General features: G+C 31.9%; 2 protein-coding genes across 4 annotated transcripts in view; one reads left to right on the top strand and one right to left on the bottom strand.

Annotated features, from left to right (window-relative positions):
- LOC106068569 (transcription elongation regulator 1-like) overlaps positions 1–5,581 on the top strand; it is a 30,717-nt gene extending 25,136 nt beyond the window's left edge. For both annotated transcript variants that reach the window (XM_056034017.1, XM_056034024.1), the window contains 7 exons: positions 2,245–2,412; positions 3,711–3,896; positions 4,005–4,181; positions 4,305–4,388; positions 4,622–4,722; positions 4,825–4,885; positions 5,036–5,581. In XM_056034017.1, coding sequence (XP_055889992.1) covers positions 2,245–2,412; positions 3,711–3,896; positions 4,005–4,181; positions 4,305–4,388; positions 4,622–4,722; positions 4,825–4,885; positions 5,036–5,176 — 918 coding nt within the window. In that variant the 3' untranslated portion in view covers positions 5,177–5,581. The remainder of the gene's footprint in view (positions 1–2,244; positions 2,413–3,710; positions 3,897–4,004; positions 4,182–4,304; positions 4,389–4,621; positions 4,723–4,824; positions 4,886–5,035) is intronic.
- A 2,940-nt stretch (positions 5,582–8,521) lies between these two features.
- On the bottom strand, positions 8,522–22,859 carry LOC106068538 (hexosaminidase D-like). 2 transcript variants are annotated; one of them, XM_013227938.2, is made up of 7 exons: positions 22,700–22,859; positions 20,788–21,592; positions 19,146–19,379; positions 18,022–18,218; positions 13,967–14,135; positions 13,317–13,426; positions 8,522–12,895 (listed from the first exon to the last, which is right to left on the bottom strand). In XM_013227938.2, the coding sequence occupies exons 2-7, from the start codon at positions 21,586–21,588 to the stop codon at positions 11,920–11,922; spliced, it is 2,487 nt and encodes an 828-aa protein (XP_013083392.2). In that variant the 5' UTR covers positions 21,589–21,592; positions 22,700–22,859; the 3' UTR covers positions 8,522–11,919. The 2 variants fall into 2 exon arrangements, with proteins under 2 accessions (XP_013083392.2, XP_055890030.1); XM_056034055.1 differs by having other exon boundaries at positions 22,578–22,821.
- Between the last annotated feature and the right edge of the window lie 65 nt (positions 22,860–22,924).

A 22,924-nucleotide genomic window follows, 5' to 3' on the forward strand; every position in this document is an offset into this window, starting at 1 on the left:
AAATACATAAAGAAATGGCTGCTATACTTTTTTTTTAATTTCGTTTGAAAGATGGTTAAAAAAAAGATTTTTCCTGAGATATGTAAGTAATCTTGGGATGCTGATAAATCAGCACTACTGATTTCTTCTATATATTTAATGTCTGAAATCATTTTGTTTCATGTCTGTCTTCTATTGATTAAACATTATTAAACACAAAATGTTATTTAATAAATATGTTACAAAGAATTGTCATTGATATTTACATTTTCAGCGCAAGGGTTTTCAATACAAATATTGATTTATTTTATTTAGTATTATCATAATTTACTTTTTTCTTTTACCAATGTATATTATTCTATAAAGTATACTATTTAATATATTGTGAATATTATATTTAATGATTTTAATAAACATTGTCATACAAGATCATATATTTTTCTTTGACATCAAATGCTCATTTTTCTTTTAATAAACAATTTTTCTCCACAGTTTTCTGTAATTTAAATTTACTTTTCAACATTGCAATATTAGTTTTAATGATATAGATACTTATGAGTGCAATAGATAGTGATGTTTTTTCATTTTCAAAATGTGGTCAAATTTTATTAGGTTATAACTTGCTATTGTCTGTAAAATGACTTTTTATTTCAGCTTTCTACCCTTTGTAAGTTGTCTAAGTTGGCAAATGATTACTTTGAATAGCTACATTGTTGATGAGATATAGTAGTACTCTGAAAACTAGCCATATTCTGTGCTTAATTCATTATTGAACATTATAAATTTAGATTTGAAAAATTTTAAGATTTTCTCATTCATTAAATTAAGGCTTTAGCTCTTGAAATTAGTTTTACTTAATTGATAATGATGTCCTGTTAAATTTATATTTGTTTTTAATAGCTTAAGGTGTTAATATTTATAAAATTTGTTAAAAATAAACATCCATTTTTTTTTTTTCTAATTTTTTAACTAAAAATGATTTCAGCTCATTAGTGTTATTTCTTGATAGTTTATAGTTTAATCTATATAGCAAAATAAATAAATATAGATAATATAATCTTTATTGATCTGAGCTGATTTAAAATGAAAACATTTTTGAATGCTGTATTTTGTTAAGAGTCGATTATTTTTAGCTGATATTCTAATGCTATTAAACTTTGTGTTCCTCCCATGGAAAGAAGAGGAAGGTTACTTCAGGAAGCTGTAGACAGCATGGTTGATAGGACTGATGGTCATTTGCCAGTGCAATTTGACCCTGATGTGGAAAGCCTTTGTGGTGGTCTAACCTGGTATATAGATCCAATACTTTTATGTACTTACTTTTCATTCTTTCCTGACATTATTTCTCATTGATCCATCTGTCTCTTCTTACTTAGATTCTTTCCTAAGAATTTATAATTGTACATTTTAAGTCAAGGATTATGCACTGGAGATCAAAGTCAATAGCAAGGCTTTACTTATTGAAATCTAGTTGATCTCATGATCACTCACTATACATTTAACTATTTTATATTTTTACTATTTGAACAAATTAAAATGGTCCCACTTTCTTTTCTCCCTTGCTGTTGATTTATTGTTGCCATCCTTAATTTACTAACTGCTTTTAACTGTTTGGCACTCTTTCAAAGTATTTGTAAAAGAAAAAAAAGCTGTGGCTTCTCCATTTTATTGTGCATAAACTTGTAAAAATTTTTCTTTCAGGAATTGGACTAAAATTTTGAATACCATTGTGAAAGAATGTTTTGATTGAAATTAGTAAATGAGATGGCAACTCTCTGGTGCATAATGAGAGTATTGTCTTGTGCCATTTCATTGGATTCATTTACCAATATTACATTGCATAAATTGTGTGTTTATGGCAAACAAATTAATACATTTTGTTGGGTAGTATCACACAATAGAAACATAACAGAAATTAAATTTTGTGATGCTTCAAATTTTCTTGACATTTTCCACAAAAGAGAAATAAAGGATTGTGTTTCTAAATGTTCATTTATTTATTATGTAAATGTTGATGATTATTTATATTATAATTGTTGCCTCTTAGAAATAAAATGTTGAACTGATAACATATCTAGTACTTTCAATTTGATTTAACTATGGAACTCTCTTTTTAAGGTTAAAATTTAACTATTTATAACGTAAATTTTTAAAAAATGTTTTTGTACAGTATTTCTTTTTTTGACCATTGAATTTTATGATGTCTGTTATTGATTGCTTGCATTCATTTTCTGAAGCTTTATATTTCTTGCATTTTTGTTTCAGCTGAAGGCAGACTTCTTGAAACTGCTCAAAGAAACATCAGGAATTGAACGAAACTCAAGGTGGAGCGACATTAAAAAGAAAATTAACAATGATCCACGTTACGAAGCAGTTGATAGTAGTTCTAGAAGAGAGGACTGGTTCAAAGACTATGTCAAAACTCTAGATGAGGTATGTAATGCTAACAGTGATGAAGTCGGTAAACTTGATGTCTAACTATAAGCAAAATGATGAAAATGTAGATTTAAAAAGAGGAAAAAACTAACCAATGGAAAGGACCAAGTGGCCAAATGGTTGTGATTATTAGGCTGTCCAAATTTTTTTTTGGTCCTGTTGGTATAGGATTTCTTATTTTATTGTAGGTCTTGAACAAGTCGCTGGTTAATTACTCATTATGTGTGTACCCTCGGGGTGCAACAGCATTTGGTAAATGTGCTGACCTCAAAACACCCAGGTACACCATTGGCTGGAGAAACAAGTGAACTTTTCTTACTTACAACCAACAACTTTAAAAAAAATCTTTTTCAGAGACTACTACAAGTAAAATTGTGGATTTTTATCATTATTAGAAATTGATTCAGAAAATTATTTTACTTAATATATTTTTCTGATTTAATAATCATTCCATGTGCCATCAAAACATTAGGAAAATGAAAAAATATTTATTTCATATCTAAAATGAGTAATAAAGTAAAAAAAAAAATTAAGGTCTCCTTTTAGACCTTGCTATTTATGGGGCAGAAGATTTAAAGGTCATCTTTTTTCTGTAGCACACTGTTGATAAGGTTATCATCTGGCCAGCATTAGGATCAACCACCTTTACTTTCCCCAGCTAATGTTAGTTACCTTTAAAGCTGGGTGGACCATAAAGTGCCATAAAAATCCCAGTCTTCAAACCCGGGATCCCTTGGTTCAGAAGCCAAGTGTCAAGAAGAAATGAAGAAACTAATAGTGAATAAAATAAATGAGAAATGGACAAGCTCTCATCCGAATCACAAGATAGCTATCTTGACAAGATCAACGTCTAATCTTTTGACTCAGGACTGGACACAACAGAATGTGACAACATATGTACCGAAAGCTCAAAATTGGAACAAGTGAAATCTGCCCATTTGGAGTGTCACCAGAGAATGCTGACATGTCCTTCAAAACTGCACTCTTTACCAATAGGCCTGAACAAGACACTGGTCCCAAAACACCCCAATAGAAAAAAAACTATTTGGAGAGCTCCCTGATTTGGAAACCACTGTGCAGTTCATCTCATATATTGGTCTAGTCTTCTGATTACCCCAACATAAAAATGAGAATGAAGAAGAAGCAGCAGTCAAGTGCTTTACCACTCAGCTTTACTCGCAGAAGAGTATTTTTAAGAAAATAATTCCCCAAAGTATACTAATTATGCCTTGTAAGGGTTTTTTGTAAGTTTTTTACTATCTTTTCAAACTTGTTATATATCTGTTTATTTGCAGGCTACTTCAGAAGATGAAGAACGCAGGGAAAGGGAAAAACAAGAGAGAATAGAAGCTAGCATCAAGAAAAGAGAAGAGGAAGTCAAACAGTCTTTGTCTTCTTCTTTAAGGGAAAGAGATAAGGAACGTGAACAGCATAAAAAGGATGAAGCTATTCAACATTTCAATGCTCTACTTTCTGATTTGGTAAACAAATGGTCTTTATAATAGTCTTTAACACTTGGAAAACACTGGTTTCAAGTATTAATAGTTGAATTCAGTTGATATCTAATATGAATGTCCTTTGTATTTTAGGTGAGAAATAATGAAGTGACTTGGAGAGATACTCGTAAGCAACTCCGCAAAGATCATAGATGGGAGCTGACTGACTCCTTGGAGCGTGAAGAAAAAGAGAAATTGTTTGAAGCTCACATTGAAGGACTTTATAAAAGAAATCGTGTCATGTTCCATTCCTTGCTGGATGAAACTGAGGTGCCTATTTTCTTCATGTACCTCAGTTTCATTATCACAATTCATTTTAGACATTTTGAAGATTAGGAAAGTAAAACATAATTTAAGTTGTTGTTGATAAAATTTCCTAATAATTTTCTCCAGATTTCACTAACATCTACTTGGAAGGAGGTGAAAAAACAAATCAAAGAAGATCCAAGGTACAGCAAGTTTTCCTCCAGTGATCGTGTAAGTTTAGTAACCTTACCTCTTTCTTTTTAAGTCTTCTTTACTTTTTTTTTTTTTTTAAATTATCAATGAGACAGGAAAAAAAAATTCACCCACAAAGCCCATAAACAATATTTTAACCAATTTTTTTTTCAATTTTACTTTTATGAACATTGTGTGTGGTACTTTCATTTAGACAGTTGAGCTTAAAATAAGTATATATATAAATATAAGCTTTTTTTTTTTCTGTTTAGAAACGAGAGAAAGAATTCACAGAGTATATGCATGAAAAGTTTGTCAATGCCAAAGCAGATTTCCGTGAATTGTTAAGGGAAACAAAAGTCATTACTTACAAGTAAGTATCTCCATTGACCTTTTTTTTTTAATAGTACACATCACTATATTAGAAAACTAAATTTTAAACAAATAATATGTGGCATTTTTATTCTCTTAATAGAACTAAAAAAATTCTTGAAGAAACTGAAGGACATCTTGAAGATATTGAAAAAGTTTTAGAGGTAAGTTGACTTAGTGCTCTTATATTGGCCTAATTTTTCTATTACATGTTCAAACAAACCAAACATGAATTAATTACTGGTTAGGCTGTAAACTCATTAAGTTAGCAGTAGGGGATGTTTTATTATTTTGTGGGACATTTGTATTTGTAGAATGACAAGCGTTACCTGACACTAGAGTGTGTGCCAGAAGAGCGTAAAAAGATATTGCTTTCTCACATTGATGAATTAGCCCAGAAGGGTCCACCTCCACCACCAACAGCATCTGCACCTTCCCATAGAGGAATCAAATAAATGGAGCATCTTAGGAGCTTTTTGAAAACTTTCTTAAAATCTTGTTGCCAACATAAACAATTTTAAATATATTTTTTCTAGCCATTTGTGTTGAATTGATTGGATTGATACTAAAGTGTGAAATATTTTAATGAATTACATTCATGGACAAATCTTGTTTCCAAATGTATAGCCATATTTTAAATAAGGTGACATACAATTCTTCCCCACTCCCCCATTTATTTTACACATTTATTTCTGTATAGATTTGTGTTGTTCATTTCATGACTAGAACTTGTGTTTGGGTAGGTATGTGGAACAGTTGTTAATATTTAACTTCATCACTGTGTTTTACGTTTTATTGATCTGTCAGACACATTGGATGTTTATGTTGGAGAAATTTGAATAAAGCTTTGTTCAATATTTCATAGATGTTTGTCTTCTAAAAGGTCAATTTGTTTTAAAACATCATGGCATATAAATAACATAAGAGAATTCATTTTAAAAAGAGCAAAGTAGGTTTGAATGGTTAAAAAAAATACTAATACACAACACTATTAAAAATCTGAGAGAATGGTGGAATAGGTTTCTTCACCTAACAACAAAAATATGTTTATAAAGCAGTGGTTCTCACCACACTTTTGTATTGCTCTTGAGATCTGGGTGCTATATTGAAGGCATTTAAGGCTCCTTGAATACTTTCATCAAAGCTGCTCTGAGATCTGGGTGCTATATTGAAGGCATTTAAGGCTCCTTGAATACTTTCATCAAAGCTGCCTTCAATCCATGAGCATATGCTGGCAAGACTACAAATAACTAAAATACTATGATAGTAAAGAAGCACTAATTACCATTCCACAACTGCGCTGGGTCAGACACTTATCCCACATGGGAAACAACTGCATGCCAAAGGTGAGCTTACAGGAACATGGCCTCTGTAAGAGACAATTGGAGAGCTCTCACAAAGGCTGCATGACACACGAGACCCCAAAAAGAAACCCTAATTGAAGACGGGCACAGAAGACAACAGCTTTGTCTACACAAAATGCAGAAAAATTTGCAGGCCATAATTGGGTTTGCATAGTCATGTGAAACACTGCACTCATCCTTTATCTTCGTTATCAAAGACATTGCCATTATTATTATTATTAAAAATCAGGGAGGAGGCGTGGTGGCTCCCAGGTTGGAAATCGATTTTTAATTTCGGGATCTTTGGGCACTTCTTACACCACACAGCTCTAATGGGTACCTGACATTAGTTGGGGTAAAAGTAAAGGAGGTTGGTCGTTGTACTGGTCCCATGACACCCTTGTTAACTGTGGGCCACAGAAACAGATGACATCATCTGCCCTATAAAGCACAAGGTCTGAAAGGGGAACTTATAGTAAATCAGGGAAACACTATGTAACTGGCAATTTTTATTTTTTTTTGCATTTTAGGTATAGTTTTCATGTTCAGGTAAATTAACACAAACAGAATGCATAATCCATTCATAATTTGAGCTCAAGGCTCCAATTCAGTTGAGATTCTACAAGTGCATAGCATCTGAGGAAAGTTAAAAGCCTGTCTACATATATTAACTTATTATGTGCTAGAGTTTTTTTTTCTTTTGTCTCATTGCATTTATTATGTCCTGAAACTGAAGTGCCCCTTTCATACCGGATCTATAGAGTACCGTAGAACAGTGATGCCCAAAATACGGCCCGCGGGCCAGAAAAGGACCACGATGTGATTCCATCCGGATCGCCGAAATGTCAGTGTAGAAAATCCCCCTTTATTTAAAAAAAAAAGTCTAATTTTTCTTTGAGGATTGGTACCATGACATTTAACATTTGTGCATTTATGAATGGAACTGTGAATGTAGAATCTACCAGGAAAAGTGTAGAGAAAAAAAACAACCTATAAATGGCATAATAGCACAAATATTATGACATTCTTGGTTTGAACCGCGAATAAAAGATTGTTACACTACACTTAGAAATTGTTGGATCGATGGGAACATTTACCAAAAAGAGACAAGAAAATGAGTCGATGGAAAAAGTAGCTACAATGTTGCTCATATTTTAGAGAAATGACGCCATTTTCCAACGCCTGAAAAATTTCAAATATCCCATTAATTAATGAAGCACTGTATCTACAGGTTTCTAATCAAAATGTTTCAGGTCAATTTCATTTAGTTTTTGTAGGCGTACGTTTTCTTTCATGTGGCCCGCGACACAAGTGTCGAAAATTAAAATGGCCCATAGGTCGAATTAAGCAAGGCATCACTGCCGTAGATGATGTTATGGTCATCTGTTGCTATGGCTGGCAGTTAAGGTTAACAAGAGTGCATGTGGCCAGCACAATGACCAACTGCCTTAAATTTCCCTGACACAAGTCAGGTTCCCATTTGAGTTTGGTGGACTTGGGGTGTCCTAAAATTGTAGGTTCCAGTCTCTTCACTGAGATTCAAGCCTGCGACCTCTTAGTTAAAAAATCAAGCCCTTTACCATTCAGCCACATCTGAGAATAGTGGCTGCAATGAAATCTTTTTGTTGGGCCTTAAACCTTGGTAGGAAATGAGAAACAGGCACAACATGTTGTATATATCATCTAAAATAAGAGTATGGAAATATCTTCATTGTCGAGGAGTGCACGTTCACATATTTCTTAACTAGAAGAGAGCAGTGTAGAGATTATAATGAGAAAATGTATCTATTGTGTGGTCTCAGTTTAGCAGACGCAAGTTCTTTCTTAGTTCAGGCTGCAGTTGTCAACTTGCACACTTGTAGTAACTTGCATTACTTTCATATGTTGACTGGAAAAGTATGTTTTGTAACTTTTGGATGTTCCTTCATGCCAACAGTGGATGTCATTGAACAGCATTTGAACCCATCCATTATTATGATGTGAGAAATATCCTAAAAATACACTGGTATGACAAAGTAGAAAACACCAAACTGTGGTAGATGAGTGGACAGAAAAATATAGAAGTGCAGATCTTAGAGAGGAAGTGGAGATGGATTGGTCACACCCTTAGAAAAGATACCAGCAACAGAGCTAGGCAGGCCTTAGAGTGGAACCCCCAGGGAACAAGACGCAGAGGAAGACCAAAAAGAACATGGCGACGCAGTGTACTTGAAGAAGACCGGGAAGAGCTGGGACACCATCAAAAAGCTAGCAAGAGACCGTGGAGAGTGGCGTGTTTTTGTCGAGGCCCTATGTTCCATGAGGAACTCAAAGGAGTGATGATGATTATTATGATGGAAGTGCATAGCACAAGACCATTTAATAGTCCATTGTTAATTCTGATTATTACATTTAAAGCCAGTCATTCACAGATTCTGTTTAAAAATGTCTATAATTTGCATAACACAGACAAGTAAATTAGATAAATTGAGTCCTTTAATCAGAAATCTTAAGAGTTTTAACTTTTACTTACGCTTCTTCAATCTAAATACTGGTACCATGTCCAAAAAAGTTAATTAAAATGTCATGGTAAACCTTACTTATACTGCAAACTTTTATGCCTTCTCATCAAATTTAAAAAATTCATTTTGCAAATAGAGCAACTAGAAAAGGTTTAATAAACATCAAATTTATTTATGTAAGTGTAACTTTGTTAAGTATCTACGAAGTTAATTTCTGAATCAGCGTGCTAATTTCATTGAACATATATGCTTATACCTTGTCAAAATGAAACCCAAATGGATTTTAAAATCTTCATTTAAAACATTAAACAATATTTGTATATATCATCAGGTGAAGATATTCAGTGAACATAAATGGAATGAGTGATTAAAATGGGTGTAAAGCTTGCCAGCCGATAACAAAACATGTGGAAGCTCAAAGTTAATAGCCACCAGTCAAATGTTTAAAATGTGCCAAATCTGAAATTGAAACCAACTGAGCTTAATAAAATTTTGATTTTGACAAAACAGAAAATATATTACATTTTAAATTTTTACAGTCATAAATGTATTGAGTGTGCTAGCTTGAAAAATGATAATACTGAATAAAAAACACAACAAGTATCCAAGTAAACATCTGTAATCAGTTTTTGTTTTTTTTGACACGAGATAGAATCAATGTTCTCTTTTTTTAAATGCTGTACATATGACAATCAAGTAGAAATAGTTATTATGTCAAGGTCTGAAACTGATTACAAAAGATAGGAAATCACATTATTATTAAAATAAAAATGCATGGGTTAGGGCTTTTGTAAAGAACCCTAGTTTAACACGAGTGCAAAAAGTTTTGTGAATAATTATTTGATTACTTGTTTTGCTATTTGCTTAAATAGTGAAAATTAAACAAAGTAAAATAGCAAACATAGAGAATGGCATTTTCAAAGTTTACTTTTTTTTAATTGCACAGAATTAAGATGTCATCTTGTTTTCTAAATTTCATTTAAAGTTAAGCAAAGCAACAAAAAAACAATAACACAATTATAAAGTAGCAAAAAGAAAATAATTAAATATTATTGGTAATTCTCTGAAAACAAAGTTCAAAATCTGACAAGAAGAATTTTAAAAATTGCAATTTACTTTATAAATATCATATTTGACATAATGCCAAGATTATGTAAATTATCCATAGATGTCAGGAAATGCAGAAATTAGGTATCCTTTCTTTCTAGCTATTCCAATAATTAGTCATTCATGAATACTCCCTTCCCCCACAGACACATTACTGTGCTGAAAACATACAGTGTAGTCTTATTACTTCAACGAAATTGGTTTATGTTTTTGAAATGCACCTGGCAATATGACTTAAATCCAACAAAATGAAACTCCTTATAATAAATTGTAGTGTACTACTTCTAATTCTTTTTGTTTCATAGCAACATTTTAAAGTATTTTTATATTATTTGATGCAAACAGATAAAGATTGCTGTACCAGTAGTTCCCACCACACCAGTGCACTTAGTCAAGACTTTGGTTTAGTAAGGAAATGATTTTCATATTAATGTGACATCGAGTGTAACATATTGTCTACAGATTCTACTTTGAAAAAAATGTGGTTGAAAGGAAACACATAAACTTGTTTGCGTATCACTACCACTAAATTTAGCACAAAATGAATATATGACAAAATGAGTTGATTCTGTCGTTTCCCCTTTGAAAAAATCTTTTAAAATAATTCATCCACAAAAAAAAATAAAAAATTAATGAATAGCAAGTTATATACAATATTTACAATTATTTTATGTATGGCATGGAAAAATATTTTTTTTTAGAAAAAAATATTTGATAATGTAATTGAAAAGTATATATGAAAAAGTTGAAACAATATGACATGATCAATGACATCTAGACAAACAGATGTATCAATTAAGCCAGTATATATATTTAGATATTACAAAAGTCAAAAGAAGAACTAAACTTGAAAGAAATATGTTGGATTTATTTGGTGTGGAAAGATGACGCTTACTATAAGCTATCCCCACAAGACCAGCGTCTAATCTTTCGACTCAGGACCGGACATAACAGAATGCGACATCACATGTACCGGAAGCTCAAAATTGGAACCAGTGAAATCTGCCCATGTGGAGTATCACCAGAGAATGCCGACCACGTCCTCCAAAACTGCTCTCTTTACCAAGAGTCCCATATAAGACACTGGCCCCAAAACACCCCAATAGAAAGAAAAGCTCCCTGATTTGGAAACCACTGCGCAGTTCATCTCATATATTGGTCTAGTCACTGAATGCTCCAACATAACAATGAGAACGAAGAAGAAGAAATGTGATGAGGAACACTAGGCAAGAGCTATAAAATGTCAACAAAACTGCATGGACAAATAGCAAAGAGGAATTGTCTTTTTCTTAAGGTTTGATAATAGCAATGAGGTCTAAATGATGTCCATTTTCATATGACTTATTCTCATGATTTTCAAACAAAAGGGCGCTCAGTTTTTCAAAATTTTTGCTGGCATTGAAAATATATTTAGCATTCATAATCCAAAATATTCATTGCAGTTGACTGGTTACTTAACCAAGAAATATCCTCAAAAAATTAACCATTACAAAATAATGTCTATCCTAACAATTTATTATGCAACATAAAATAATCTACTATCATAATTTTTTTTTACATAAACTCTTAATGGTCTGAAATTAAAACCCTGCCTGTTTTTCTCGCTAACCCTCTGCAAAAAGTTTGTGAAGGAACATCTGAAACTTTAAAAAAATGCCAAAATATACTTTTTTTTAAAAATAATTTATTAGACTACTGACACCAGTCTAGTGAGATATGATAACTGCATTTTGCTTTTTACACTCAGGAAAACTAAAGTTTTAGAAATAAATTCCTTAAAACTACTGCACTTTATGACCTACAAAGAAAAGTTTAAAGCATGACAGAAGGCCAGGAAGCCATCCCTTTACAAATATTCTTGTACTTGTAACTACATAACTCTTTAAAGAGCATTCATTAGACTCATTCACACACATACACTGCATGTTAATGAGAAATGAGAATGTCTTAGTGTATATACATCACTGTTAAAAAATAATGGAATGTATTTAGTTTATCAGGTTTCAACAATTTTGCTAACAAAATAAGGTAAAAGTACACAATGACAATGTCCCCGCCTTAAACATTAAAAATAATCCTGTCCAAACATTAGTGCAAAGCTTTGAAATTGGAAAAGTAATGATATAGATAGATGAAAACAAAAAGATTATAATTTAAATGAATACAACTATAACACAGAAAATACCTTATGTACACAAATCTCATCACAAAGTGGCGTATTTTAGATCAGAAACAAAAAAAAAAATTTTATTGCTGGTCGTTACTATTTTTACTTTTAGCATTGATATTTCTTTCTGGGAACTTGTAATTCCTTCTTCTAAATGGTAATGAAGTATTAACTCCATTCACTTTCATTTGCAAAGACAAATTTTTATTAACATTATTTTCTACTTCATTGCTGCTGATCTTTTGTCTTTGAAAACCAGATAATCTTGCGTTGCCTTGATAGCCTTGATCTTCAAATATGATAGAACCTAATTTGAGCTCATCCTTATTTGGTTGTACTGCTTTGCTCATATTCCTAGTCAGTTCTTGTTCATCTCCCTTTAAAAAGGATGGAATATTATCAATGTTTACACCAGTGTCTGTTCTTTTATTCTTTTCAAAAGAAACTGAGGATAACTTAGGTTCACTCTCAAAGGCTTTCTCTGACTGCTGAAGGGAAGCAACAGTTATCTCCTCAACATCAGACTTCTGCTGCTCTTTCTTAACATTGAGATCTCTGTTTTGTATATTCAGGGGTTTAGTCTCAACTGTTATATTATTGACTTGGTCTTCAGGCAGCTCTTCATCTTTAGGATCTTTTTTTTCATTGCTAATAGGCAATCTTTCATTCTGAGGTTCACGAGCAGACCTGGGTATGTTCAACTTAAGTGATGGCAAAGGACGACGTGGCCAGACATTGGGCTCTATCAATATTTTAACTTTTGATAAAATATCATCAATATCCTTTTTTCGTTCATCAATATTTTCTGCTATCCATTCATCAATTGTATCTTGTAAATAAATTTCTTGCATAGTGTTTTTAAAAACAGGAGCCAGTTTATTTATTCCAGAGAATTGTATAGTTAGAAGCTTGGCTAGTGATTTGAGTTGTCCTGGGTTAGAAAATTTGTGGGCGATTTGGTAATCTGATAACCAACCTTCAATTTTTGACTTTGTTTTGATTTGTGTGTAGCCATAAAATTCTTGCATAGCATGATATAAAACACTTCCAGGAAATCTGTGGGAAAAAACATAAAAAAAAAATGATTCAATATAACAAAAATGATAAAGCCACATGTAAATGTATCAAGACTAAGTATTGGTACATAGAAAACATAACACAGAAACATTGATTATCTTCAGTTCTAAAAGAATTTTTACTTATGCAAATATTGGGTAGAGTAAGAGTGGCAATTTATGGAAAGCAAACTTGGACTAAATTAATAGCCCAATATATAATCTAAAAGGATTAATAAATAAGGAGTTTTATATAGAAATAGCAGAATAAAACTATTTATGACTTACAAAATTAAAGTGTTTTATTATTATTACTCAACAATCTCTACTTAAGCAGTTGCAAAGGTTTTCAACAATTAACTTTTGTTGTTATTAAACTGGTTATACAGTGGAAAAGAATAATGATAGAAATATCTACCTACCTGCAGTCTTGAGACACTTGAGCTAAATGTGACTTGGAATCAATGACAGGCAAATCAATCTCAATTAATCCATTACAATGTAACACATTACTGGCTGATCTATGATTAGCCTAGAACAAACAAAGCAGTTTTACATTTTAAGTTACAGAATGATAGCAAGCCTCCTAAAATAAACACACTAATCACTGTGCCAGCAAAGTGCTTATGAAAATAATTGGTCTAACAATTATCTATTGTTAGTTTCAAACTTTAAAGCTGCGACCTATTTCTCTATACAAAGTATAGAGGGGACTAATTCATCTTATACTACCACATCAGTCATATACAATTTCTTTCTCTTGTTCGATACCAATAAAATAATAACCAAAAGTTAATTAACTAATTGGTTATTATTTTTTTGTTGATTCTTGTTTTGTCAGGTAAAAGAAAGAAATGTGCAAAATTTTGACTTGATCCGAGATCGGGTGTGGGAGACAGAGTGAGATGATAAAGGGTTTGTAAAAAAATAAAAGCACCTAACCCTTAATCATGATTGACAATCAGACACAGCGTCTCACAGAACTTTCAGTTCTCAATTTAAGAAGAACTAGTCAACTTGACATATTTGCATGCTGTATCGGGGTATAGGGCACTAAGTGCTATTGGCCTACCTCTGAAAGTCCAGCATTAGACATTGTAGCAAGACACACAGCTAAACTTGGTAAAGCCACTGGTAAAAGTTCACACAAAGTAGCAAAATGATCATATCGAGACCATCCAGTCAATGCTATACCTTGGAATCGCAGTCTGCGACTGTTTAGAGCAATAACTTCTAGCCAGCTGTAAATAAATTGATTTTAAATTTAGTAGGTTATATACCAAAGATATTAAAAAATATTGTTGGATAGAATAAAACTCTTGTTTCAGTGAGCTGGTACCTTATTTAACCATTGTCCACAGAAATGAAAATTAAGGACTGTCTAATGGATCTGAAAGGTAACTTTATTTCTAAGAAATATTTATAATAATAATATATGTTACTTATATAATCATATCTTATATAACACAGACGTTACTTCAAAAAAGAAGATGATTACGTCCTACGCGTCATGCATTTAGTCATGCATATTAACCAGTGACTTAAATTCTGCCAAGTCACTGGTTTTCCTGGCTAGCTCAGGCAACCCATTCCATGCTCTAATAGCACTAGGGAAGAAGGAGTATTTGTACAAATTTGTCCTAGCATATGGGACGAGGAATGTGCCTTTATCTTTGTGTCTTTCAGAGTATTTTATTAAATTTTGTTTTTGTATTTGAAGATTATGGTTCAGTGTTTTATGTATGATTGCTACTTTACTTTTGAGCCTTCTGTCCTGAAGGCTTTCTAAATTTAGTGATTTTACTAAAGGTGTTACTCTAGTCAAATGTGAATATTCGTTTGTTATGAATCGCACTGCTCTATTTTGTATCTGTTCTAGTTTCTTAATGTTTTCTTGAGTTGAGGGGTCCCAAACAGAGGATGCATATTCTATTATTGGCCTAACCAAGGTTAAATAACATTTTAGTTTTATGTTCTTATTTGATTTATAGAAATTTCTTTTAATAAATCCTAATGCTTTGTTTGATTTTTTTGTAGTTTCATCAATATGTGGATTCCATGACAGTTTTTCATTTATTATAACACCTAGGTATTTTGCGTTTTTAGTCTGTGTTACTGGTTTGCCATGAATAAGATAAGTGGAATTAATTTGTTTTAGTTTTTTTGTTACTCTTAACAACTGACATTTTTCTGGGTGGAAAGACATGCTCCAATTTGATTCCCATTTCTGTAATTCATCTAATTCTCTTTGTAAAATATCTGTGTCTTGTGTTGTTTTTATTGTTCTATATATTATGCAATCGTCTGCAAATAATCTGACTTTTATTCCTGAAGTAATGCAATTTTGTAAATCATTTATGTAAATTAAAAATAGTAGTGGACCCAAGACTTTTCCTTGAGGTACACCTGAGTTTACTGTTATCGGTGTTGATTTAGAGCCATTTATTATTACAGTTTTTTCTCTCCCTATCCGAAAATCTTTAATCCACTGATGCAGTGGACCATTAATGCCGAAATATTTTAATTTTTTAAGCAAACTATGGTGATGAACTTTGTCAAAAGCCTTAGAAAAATCTAGTAAGATAGCATCTATTTGTTCACTATTATCTAAACCTTTTGAAAAATCATCAATTAGTCCTATTAGTTGTGTTTCACATGATCTATATTTCCTAAAGCCATGTTGGTATGGTGTGAGGACATTATGTTTGTCTAAGTGGTTTATGATGTTGGTACATATTATGTGTTCTAGGATTTTACATGTGATGCTGGTAAGTGATACTGGTCTGTAGTTTCCTGTGTCAGATTTTTCTCCTTTTTTAAATGGGGGGTGACATTAGCTTCTTTCCAGTCCTTTGGTACTCTGCCCTGGTTAAGTGAAGCCTGAAAGAGTATTTTGAACACTGGGGCTAGCTCATTACTTAGTTCTTTGAGTAATCTAGCTGGAATACCATCAGGTCCAGAAGCTTTATTTGGTTTGGTGTTGGCTAATAGTTTTTGAATTCCATTTTCTTGTACTACTATATCTTCTATGTTGTCTACTTGGTTCAAATTCAGTAATATGTCTTTGTCTCCTGGGGCTGAGAATGCTGATGCAAAGTATTTGTTTAGGATGTTTGCTTTAGTTTCATTATCATTATGTATTATGTTATGTTCATCTTTTAATGGCGCTATGCCTGTTGTTTCCATTTTCTTAGACTTAATGTATGACCATAGGTTTTTGTTGTTATCTTTAGATATTACATTGTTTATGTATTGACTCTGCAGCTGTCTGCTTACTTTTTGGGTTAAGTGTTTAATTTTTATATACTTTTTGTAAACTCTTTCTGCATTAGTTTCTTTAAATTTTCTATATTAGGTTTTCTTCTGTTTACAAAGCTTCTTTAGTCTATTATTAAACCAGCATTTATTTATTTTGTTTGATGTGTATTTAGTTGGTATATGATTTTCTATAATGCTTTTAAGATGGTTTTTAATGAAATTCCAGAGGTCATCGACTGGTTGGTTAATGTCTTTTTCTAATAAGAATGTTTGTTGAAAGTTTAATGCAGCTTGGTGTAGTTGTGTTAGGTTACATTTATTCCAGAGTAAGATTTTTCTTTTGGGTTTTGTATTGGCTACTGCTTTTATCTGACTGTGTATTTTTATGATCTCATGGTCTGATAGACCAGGGATAATATCATAATCAACTACTAATCCAGGTCTGTTGGTTAAGAAGAGATCTAATGTGTTGTTTAATCTAGTTGGCTTTTTAATGATTTGATCTAAACTTAGGTTGTGTAAAGTTTCTATGAAAAGCTCATTTATGTCCTTAAGGTTTTGGTGTTTATCTATGGTTAGTGTTTTCCAATTTATATCAGGTAGGTTGAAATCACCCATAATCCAAAAAACTGCATTTTTATTTGTCTCTTTAAGTGTAGTAATCTGATTACATAGTTCCTGCATGTATTCTAAACTAGAATTTGGTGGTCTGTAAATGCTGCCTATTATTAGGGATGTTGAGGTGGTATTAATTTTACAAAATGTTGATTCTACATTTTTTGAGTTAGGTAAGGTAATTTCTTCTGCTATAAGAGTGTTTTTTATTGCTAAAAGTTTATTTCTAAAAATTTCATAATTACTATTGAAAATTTCTGCATTATAAATTTCAGGATGTAGCCAAGTTTCTGTGCCTGCAATTATGTCTGGTTTCTCACATTCTAATAAAATTTCTAAGTCTGCTGTTTTGTTCCTAACGCTTTGAAAATTTATTACTAAGGTTTTAAGGTATTTTGGTGTTACTTCTTTAGTGTTACTTCTTTAGTAGTTTTGTTTAGTGAGGCTGTTGTATTAATTTTAGTAGATTTAGGTTTAACAGGAGTGGATCTGGTTAGTGGTTGGTGAGTTTGGTTTGGGATGGTGTTTAGGATGTTGTATGGGTTAGAAGTGTCTGCATCAAAGGAATCAAACAGTCCTGATGTAAACTGAGGTAACCCACACGGTACACAGTGCCATGATGCATCTTTGTTGCCTAAGGCATAATACACAGGTGTAATCATATGGAGACATGATGCATGGTACCATTCATCGCAGGTGTCACATTGAATGGCTTTCTGTTTCATGGTGCATACTTTTTTGCAGATGTTGCATCTATCTTTAGATCTAGGCCCTGGATTTGACTCTACATCTCCTGCTATTAATATTAACAGTGATACTTGTTTAGACCTATTGCCCCACCCCCCTTTTTTTTTACTAAGTCAGGTAAAAGCTGCTTATAATTTGGAAAACCAGTAAGACAGGCATTGATAGTGTCTTTATAACCAGCAAGACAGGCATTGATAGTGTCTTTATAACCAGTAAGACAGGCATTGATAGTGTCTTTATAACCAGTAAGACAGGCATTGATAGTGTCTTTATAATCTGAGTGTAGAACAACTCCACTTAAGTTTAAAAATAGCATCATTTTGATGTTAATTGCCTATTGTTATATTAATTGTGTTATTAATACAGACAGTGACAAATATTTTTGGCTGTGACTCCAGCAGTTACTTAGTCCAGTCTAAAAAATTTGTTGTTTTTTTTAAATGAAATTATGTTTTAAAATGTTACAAATTATTTCTATCTTCTTATGTTATGAGAAATTTTATTTACCTGAAATGGTTTTGCAAATGAAACCAAGGTTCAGTGTAAAATTGTCGACTGCCAGTGGCACCTTTAAAAGCTGATGCAACCCAGACTGTTTTAAAGAGTGTTGAATATGTATCCCAAACAGACATATTCACTCTTTCTAACACATTAACTCCATAATACCAAACCATAATCTCAACTAAGGATGGCAGTTTGTAGGACTGAAAAGATAAAAACCTAAAGTTCTAATAAAAGAATAGACCACTGTACTTTTCTTTTGTTTTACAATGTTGAAGTAAAAATGATGAAGTATGGTTTTGGTTGTGTAGGCTGAGGAGTTTCTAATGAAACCTTCAAATGATCTGGTGTAACTCGTGAAACAAAATGGAAGGTGTGAAACTTAAGGAGACTAACTGAAAGTCGTGAGTCAGTACTGACGTGTATTTGTAGTGAGTTAAAGTTTGTTTAAATTATCTCTCAAGTTGAATCTCTATTTGTAAATAAAAGTGATATGCAAGTTTGTTTAAAATGAACCTTGTTCAAAGTTACTTCATTAAGAATTTAATATGCCTACATTGGTTTAGTTGTATTAGCTGTCTGAAGCTACAAATCAGTAACCAAGCAACAACACTTTTATTGACAACATCTCAGCAATGAATGCTCCACTTTGCATGATTTACTATGGCAATATGGGGTGACTGAAAGTTTTCAAGTAAACCTTGGATTCTGACAATACCACAGTTTTAAGACTCTATGTTGAGTCTACTTATCTATCAGCAATATTTGAGACTTTTATTTCCACTCCATCTCACGTGCAGTGCTTAGAAACATTGAACTTTGATCAATCTTTTAATCAATGTTTTTTTGTTTTTTTTTAATGCTTTAACAATTGTCCTTTTTCACCCCTTCTTGATACTACTATGTTAAACACATAATGGTCAAATTAATAAACAGAAATAGAAGCTTTAAGACCTAAGTATTAAAAAGTGAAAAATGTTTAGAGGCATTTTTCGCATGATTTGAGTGTTTACTAAAATAAATATTTCAAAGCGTGTTCCTGAGAAGCACCAAATGCATCAACACTTAGAGAAAAAAATAATTTCAAAAGTTACAAAACTAAATATTAGATTTGATTTCACATAACTTACCATAATGAGTTCGCTTTGAATTTTTCTCAACTCATCGTCCCAAATGATCGGCATTACTTTCCTTTGGTTAGCTAAGCCTAACTCTTTAACTATGTTGGCCACTTTGGAAACATGTTTTAAATAGAGTGAATCTCTGTCAAAGTCTTTCATTAAAGTACTAGCACCAAGACCCAATTCATACACTTCATCACAGCCAATGTGTAAGTGGGTGGCATCAGGATGAGCATCCAGTACCTAATGAAAAGGTTCAAGTAAAATGTTTTAAAAAAACTAAAAAAAGTCATCTTACAAAAAGAGCAGAGTTAAAGAAATAATTAGTAGGCAGGGATGATAGTGTGTGTGAATGTGTGGTTAAATTTTATCTGTGTGGGCTGGTCACTATAGGTGTGTGAGAGTAGATATGTGAGATATGATTGTGTGTTATTATGTTAAGAGAAAAGTTGCATGTGTTCCCAATGCAGAGATCTTTTTTTCATAATCTTATTAAATACAATTACAGCAGAGCCTGGATCAAGGTCTGAAAAAACAATTCATTATACAATTTAATAAATTAGGAAAGCTGTAACATGAATGTCTTGTGCAGCCTTCTTATCTGATTAAAAGAAGCTCCTTTTATTCCATCTTTTTAACTGTTAACTTTCAATACTTCTATCTATTGCTCAGAATATAGGTCCACAGTTTTCAATTCATCTCCAAAGATTTGCTCTTTAATGTCATCTCAACTCACCACTAATCCAATAAGCGGCCCCCTTTCCTACAAAATGCTGCAATGATGTTTGTTTGACGATTCAGGCAAATTAATGGTTGCGGCTTCAAGAGCCTGGTGTTTTACGTGTTGAATAAAAATGTTTTTTACAAAGCTTATATTAACTCACTCTGTCTATCTGGTAAAAAGTTTGTAAAATTTATTTCTCCGGCACTCAAGTGGTGGTATAATCTGAATTAGTCTACTTTAAGGTTTGTGACAAATAAAAGATAACTATACAATCTTCTATTTTCATAGGCACATCACTAGCACAGTGGTCAGTATGTCAGCTTGAGTAGAGTTGTGCCATGAGTTCAAATTCAGGTCATTTCCCCCTTTTTTTGTATAACTGCTTTTAAAAAGTGATGGTTTTATTTGTTGTTGTTTTTTTTTATGAAAAGATTATTTAAGAGTGAAGATGTTAACATTTAGAGAAACTTTATATTCAACTCTAGAAATAAATAATTGGGTGCCATTTTGGAATGTGGGGCTTGGTGGCATAATCCGCTTGGCTACCTAGCAAGAGTGCTCGAGTTTGAAACCTGACTTGAGCTAAGTTGTGTTTGCTGAATGCCTAAAAGAAGTACAGAAACTTTCTCCTAGATACTTCCCCCCCCAAACTGGATCATACCGGGCTGACCATGCTATATAAAAGAGGAATTCTTTTTCTATAATTTTCTGTGACTATTGTTAGAAAAATGACAAAGTGTAGTAAACAGTCCAAACCAAGGAATCTCAGGTTAAAGTCTTGGCCAAGGCAGATAGTTGAACTTCAGATCCCAAGGTCTTAAAGAGGAACTTTACTAACAACAACTTCTACAACAACAAGCTATTGCAGATCAAACTTTTGAATATCTTTAATAAAATGTCACACACACACACACAAAGTGGTATTACCTGTCTGATCATCTCTTGTAACAGAATGTAGGAATTATTGGTAGTTATGTCTATGACTTGAGGAGTGTGAGCACTTTCTCTTAATTTACTAAAGACATTTTTCAGAATAAATTCCATATGGCCAAATGTTTGAATCAGGGGTATAACTGTTAGACTATTATTCTTAGCCAAAGTTAAAAATTCTTTCACTTCTTCTATTGTATATGAGTTTAGAGCAGATATGTTTTGTAAAGAACCTGAATAAGGAAACATATCTTCATACTCAACTAAAAGTCCAGTTGCACCTAATTTCGACATCAGAGGCAAGACTTTTTTAAGGTACGACATTTTTGGGGCAGCTCCTTTTAGGTCAAGATGTACTAATCTTGACATTAATTTAACAGTTTTTCCTACACTTTCAAATGACTTGTAATACTTTTTATTTGATTGTCTTTCCCTTTGTTTTTCATTGGCAACGATTTTGTCAAAACTATCTGGACTATCTTTTTCTTTTGAGTCTTGATTTATCAACAATTTTTTTTTGTTTTTCTCAAAAGTATTTTGATTTTCATTCAACTCATGGTACACTTCATCAGGCTCAGCATTTTCATCCACCACTTCTTTAGAATCCAGACCACCTTTAGGAGCTCCCATTTCAAGCTGAGGTTCAGACCTAAGGTTTTCACTTATCCTACTTAATTTTGGATTTGCATCAGGAGAAATCAGAGAACGCCATGATAAGTAAAATATTATAAGACCAATGGCGAATACAGAAACAAATAAAATTCCAGATCGTCCACGCATGCTTCCTCTTCGACCCATGGATCTGAAAAAAAATTTAAACATTTTATATAGAGGTTAAAATTTAACTTCAGAAATTTTTTCGATTTACAAGTAGAAGGAAAAAAAAGTAATGCATGGTTAAAATGAAAGAAAACATTGAAACATGGAAGAAAAAAAAAGGAAAATAGTCAATAAAATATAATTATTATATTATTATTCTGTACAATCAAGTAAAAATGATGATTCTGAAGACGATGATTATGTTCTAGGCCTTTGGTCCATGGATGATTATGTACTATCAGTTATTACTAATACTATCACTAGACTAGATCTATAATCTATATAGATCTAGTAGATCTAGTACTAATATAGATCTATATCTGTACTAATCTATAGACACTACATAGACTATATATATAATGACATAATTGTCATTATAATCATAATTAATAGTATTCTATACGGAATAGTTTGAATAGTATGGACATGCCACATGGATGAGTATCATTATGACTATTACTAGATATGAATTACTTTAGTCTTAAGTCTAACAGACTGTTTAGTTATTAGTTAATAAGTTTTAGTTTAAGAGTTTAGACTACAACTACTAACTTTGTGACTAAGTGAGTAGGTCTAGATTCTAGGACTAGATCTATAATAAAGTATAATATTCTAAATTCTATATAATATATCAATGATGAGTATTACTATTACTAAATCTAGTCTATTAGTAATTAGATTTATTAATAATTAGATCTAGACTATCTTCTAAATCATAAACTAGTCTATTAGTAATTAGATTTATTAATAATTAGATCTAGACTATCTTCTAAATCAATCTAAATCTAGATCTAGATTCTAAGTCTAAGTCGGTAAGTAAGTGAGTAATTCGACTAAGTCTAAGTAAGTAAAAGTTCTACTGAAGTTTGAACTTCTATCTTTACTTATAACTTATATTAGATTTAGATCTAATATTACAATATTACTATTAGTAATATAATTATAAATATAATACAGACGTTACTTACTTCAAAAAAGAAGATAATTTAATATAAATATAGATCTAGATCTATAAGTATAAAAAAAGTAGACTTCTACTAGATCTACTTCTAGATCTATAATAATATAATATCATTAATTAAGAACTTACAATTAACTAAACTTATTATAGATCTAGATAGAATCTAGCTAATCTATAGACTACGACTATAGAATAGATCTAGACTTCTAGATTTATAGATCTATGCTAGATGATACTAAAATACTAGATCTAGATCTAGATCTAGTTGAAAAGCCAAGTCGAAGTATCATGATTAGAATTTGGCTATTATACGAAACAAATCAAGATCAGTTAGATATTGATGTCTAGATCTAT

Source organism: Biomphalaria glabrata, chromosome 1 (genome assembly GCF_947242115.1).
Source record: "Biomphalaria glabrata chromosome 1, xgBioGlab47.1, whole genome shotgun sequence".
NCBI classification, from domain to species: Eukaryota; Metazoa; Mollusca; class Gastropoda; family Planorbidae; genus Biomphalaria; species Biomphalaria glabrata.

What these genes read in the sequence shown, in the direction of transcription:
- LOC106068538 (XM_013227938.2), bottom strand. Translation starts at nt 21,588, where the DNA reads ATGGGTCGAAGAGGAAGCATGCGTGGACGATCTGGAATTTTATTTGTT. An exon ending in TACAAGAGATGATCAGACAG is followed by an intron (nt 19,380 to 20,787) that starts GTAATACCACTT and finishes CCTTTTCATTAG; the next exon opens with GTACTGGATGCTCATCCTGA. An exon ending in TTCAAAGCGAACTCATTATG is followed by an intron (nt 18,219 to 19,145) that starts GTAAGTTATGTG and finishes TTATCTTTTCAG; the next exon opens with TCCTACAAACTGCCATCCTT.